The sequence below is a fragment of the Elephantulus edwardii genome, unplaced genomic scaffold, assembly GCF_000299155.1.
Source record: "Elephantulus edwardii isolate Elephantulus edwardi_28Jun2011 unplaced genomic scaffold, EleEdw1.0 scaffold00015, whole genome shotgun sequence".
Taxonomy (NCBI): Eukaryota; Metazoa; Chordata; class Mammalia; order Macroscelidea; family Macroscelididae; genus Elephantulus; species Elephantulus edwardii.
In genome coordinates, this window is record NW_006399765.1 from 18633333 (window position 1) to 18637293 (window position 3961).

At 44.6% G+C, this 3961-nt stretch overlaps 1 protein-coding gene across 1 annotated transcript in view; it reads right to left on the bottom strand.

Annotated features, from left to right (window-relative positions):
* Positions 1–3961, bottom strand: part of SDC4 (syndecan 4) — a 14334-nt gene that overhangs the window by 6941 nt on the left and 3432 nt on the right. The window contains exons 3-4 of the mRNA XM_006881730.1: positions 1870–2005; positions 364–410 (exon numbers count right to left, since the gene is read on the bottom strand). Of these exons, the coding sequence (XP_006881792.1) occupies positions 364–410; positions 1870–2005 (183 nt within the window). The remainder of the gene's footprint in view (positions 1–363; positions 411–1869; positions 2006–3961) is intronic.

The window sequence follows — 3961 nt, forward strand, 5'->3', positions numbered from 1 at the left end:
AAAAAAAAAAAAAAAATTTTTTTAAAATGTCACCACCAGGAAAGAGAAGCAGTTTAATTCCGATGAGACTAGACAAAGGTGAATTACCTAACATGAGGACATACGCAGCAGAAGGCGGCAGATATATCATCTATGAAGCCTGATAAGGAGAGCCGAGAAACAGCACTGATAAGGCCAGATTCTCATCTCTGCCTTGGCCTAAAAGCTGTCATTGTCCCCAGAAGGAGTCCAAGGTCTCAGATAAAAGCAGAGGTCAGTCCCCTCCACCCCACCTCACCCTACTCGTGCACCTGGACTGTATCTTCTGCCTCATATGGAATTCTTAAGGAATAAGGAAACAGAGGCAGCAGTGCAGCTACTTACCAAAGGCAAGATAACTTTAGGGGCGATCCTGGGGTCTTCTGAGTCATCTGTAGGGTCAGAAAGTTTGTGTTAGGTCAGTTACCCCAAATAATGACCCCTTCAACCATGGCAGATTTTCTGTCCCAAACTAGCCAGTCACCTCACCTGTGAAATGGGTTGGTTTCGGTTTGTGGTTTTTATTGTTGGTTGGTTTTGTGTTGTTTGTTTTTTTTATGAGAGAAGCTATGAGTGGTAAAGGGGCAGATGTTTATCAACTCCACATTCTTGCTCTATAAAATACAAAGCCAAGGACCAACAGGTTTGCCTGGATGTTGGCTAGAAATGTAGAATTTCAGGGTCTACTGAATCAGAAGCTGCATTTTTTTAACAAGATCCCTGGGGCCATAATGTTTACAATGCACAGCTCTGAACTGCAATCATTATATGGTAAAACATTTACCATTTTGGTATGTTCTGAAAGCTTTAACTCAATTAAAAATGTACTAGCATTATCACTCTCATTTTACACATTAGGAATATCAGGTCCAGCTCTCACACAGAGTAGAGATTTAAACTTAGGACTGTGTGACTCCAAAGTTCAAATTCAGGAAACAGGGAACAGTACTTCCGTAGCTCTTGGCAAGAGCTAAGCAGTCACAGAAAAACCTACAATCAACCCCCACCCCCTAAAAAAAAACCAAAACAAACACAGGGTCCCTGATTCTAGTAATAAGTAGTTGAACTGCTAACTCAAAGGCAAGTGGTTCAAATCCATCATCTGCTCCTCGGGGAAAAAGATGTAATTTACCTGCCGGGTCAGCTATGAGTCAGTCTGGTCTCAATGGCACACACCAACAAGAACAAGTTCCCAGGTGTGGTCTATCCCCACCTCCCAGTTCCCACTCCTGGCCACCACTGGCTCTCAAACTGGTATACTTTCTTTCCAAAGGAAGCAAACATCACTTTCTCTACTCTCAGTGTTGAAAAAGAATATTAAACACACACACTGAATTCCCAGCCCACCTTTACTACCCTCAACCTGTCCTGAAACCCCACCCCCAACTCCCACCATGCCCTCTGGCCATTAAAGTGAAGGGACTGAGCCAACTTCAAGCCGGTGCTCAAAACCCCAGAGCTAAAATCAGTAAGGATCTTGCTCTAGGAGGATCTCAAAGAAACCCGCTGAGCCAGTGCCATCAAGTCGAGTCCAAATCATAGCGACGGTCTGATGCCTTGAGTTTCTAAGGCTGTAAATCGACAGGAGCACAATGTCCCATCTCTCTCACACAAAGCAGCTCATGGGTTCGAATCACCAACCCTTAGCAGGCCAGTGCCTGATCCACTGTGCCAGCAGATTAAGGGTAGAAAAGGTTAATCCAGTTCCTTTAGTGTCCCTGGTTTTTGAGGGGAAGGAAGAGGATTATAGGAAAACCCTGCTCCAAGCCTGAAGGTGGGGCCAGATTCTAAAGGCGGAGAGGCCACCATTCCCTCCAGCCCCGTGCCCTGCGCACCACACACCCTCCATACCCAGATCTCCAGAGCCCGACATCTCAAAGTCATCAGGTTCCTGCCCCGGGCCTCCCACATCCTCGTCATCTGGCAGGGCTCCTGAGAAATACTGGGTTTCCAGGTCCAGGGGGTTGATGACTTCTGTTTCTCGGATCTAGGAGTAAAAAGAAGAGACACATAAGCCAGCAGGTCCCTGATTTCTCTGCCCCATCTTTCTCCTGGGGCGCATCCAGTAGATCCAAACCCCATTCCTTTGAATTAAGCAGTGCCAACTCCTAACCAATAAGGCACCAGAGCTCCCTGCTGTTAAACCCACTTACAACTAAAGAAACTGAGGGTTAACTAGATGACACTGTCTTCTTTTTGGTGACACAAACAGGAAATTCAGGAGTGACCACTGGGCTTTGGGGCTGCCTGACTGCAGGGCCACACAGGCCAGCTGAAAGACCAGCATGCTGATGGGGCCCATGCTCATTCACCAGCAGTGAGAGGGCTGCTGGCTCTGGCCTTTCTCAGCCCAGGAACACCTTTCCCAGCTGACTCAGACATGGCGAGCTCACCCACACCCCAAGACGGCCGCAGGTCAGGGTGGGGCCCAGGCCTGATGACTCAAGTGTGCCTCAGCTGTTGCTGTGCCTGAAATGTTGTTGGCACCAACGCACAGTGACCCCACGTACAACACTGTCCAGTCCTGCACCAGCGTCACAAACCTGTCACGGCTGAGCCAATCTGTTTCTTCTCTGGCAGTCAATGGAGTACTAAGAATTCTTCACTACTACCATAACTTAGCCGCATCCATTTTTCAGTCTTCCTTGTCCACTGCCCAGCTTTCATGTCTACATGAAGTGACTGAAAACACTACGGCTCGGGAAAGGCCCACTTGAGTCCTCAAATGACTTCTTTCCTCTTTAACAGCTTAAAGAGATGCTCTGGTTCTACAATAATGGTTTTATACAATATTTATCCTTGTGGGATTGAATTCGTTTACTCAGCATAATGCTCTCCAGTCTTTCCTAAGTTAGGTAATAATTTATAAAATCACTGTTCCTGCGTGCTGCATAGTATTCCATTGTGTGAATGTACCATAATTTCTCAATCCATTCGTTTGTGGTTGGACATTTGGGCTGTTTCCATATTCTTGTGGTGGTGAATAACACTGCTATGAAGAATGGTGTACAAATCTCAGGTTGTGCCTCAATTCTCATATTCTCAGGGTATATTCCAAGTAGTGGAATAGCTGGGTCATATGGAATTTCTATGTTCAGCTTTTTGGGGAAGTGTCAAACTGCCTTCCAGAATGAGTACAAGGATCCAAGTGGGGTGGAAGAGGTTGGAAGCAGAAGATGTGGATGTGCAGGGGGAGAAGAGGATTAATCATGGGGTTTGTACAATTTGATGGGTGGAGGGTAAGGGAGATTTGTTAGAATTTGCATTCTAATTTTGTAAATAAACTAGTAGGTGGAAAAGCTTTAAAAAAGAAAAAAACCAAAAACAAATACATTAAAAAAATTTTTTAATTGAACTTTTATATATCCTTCAGTTAAGAATTGCCAAACTCTTATGACAAGAGTCTAGCATGAAAGTTGCATAGTGGAGTGTACTCGGGGGGGGGGGGGGGGATTGTATACCAATGAAAGAACTTTTCAAAGAGAAGAGCGAACTGGGGGCAGGGGGGGAGTGGTGGACAGGGAGAAAAATGCAACAATAAATGACTGGAAATCCAAAATCTCTGTAAACATTCATTGAAATTAAGAAAATAAAGTCTAACAAAACAAAAAAAGAATTGCCAAACTCCATTAAATAGTCTCTCTCTTACAGGTCATTTAATTCTTCAAGTTTTAATAGAAAGTTACTCTTTTTAAATTGTCCATCCTGAAAAAATTTCTGTACAGAGAAGGACAGAAAGAACAGGTACTGTATTAATATTATGGCTGCTTAAAAATGACAATTATAGCAACACTTTCCTTTTGTTGTTGTTGTTGTTATGTGCCGTCGAGTAGCTTGCGACTCATAGCAACCCTATGTACAACAGCCCTAAACTCCGCTCCGTCCTGTGCCAATCGCACTGTCTCCGACACTCCCATCCCAATTATCCCAGTCACTGAATCAA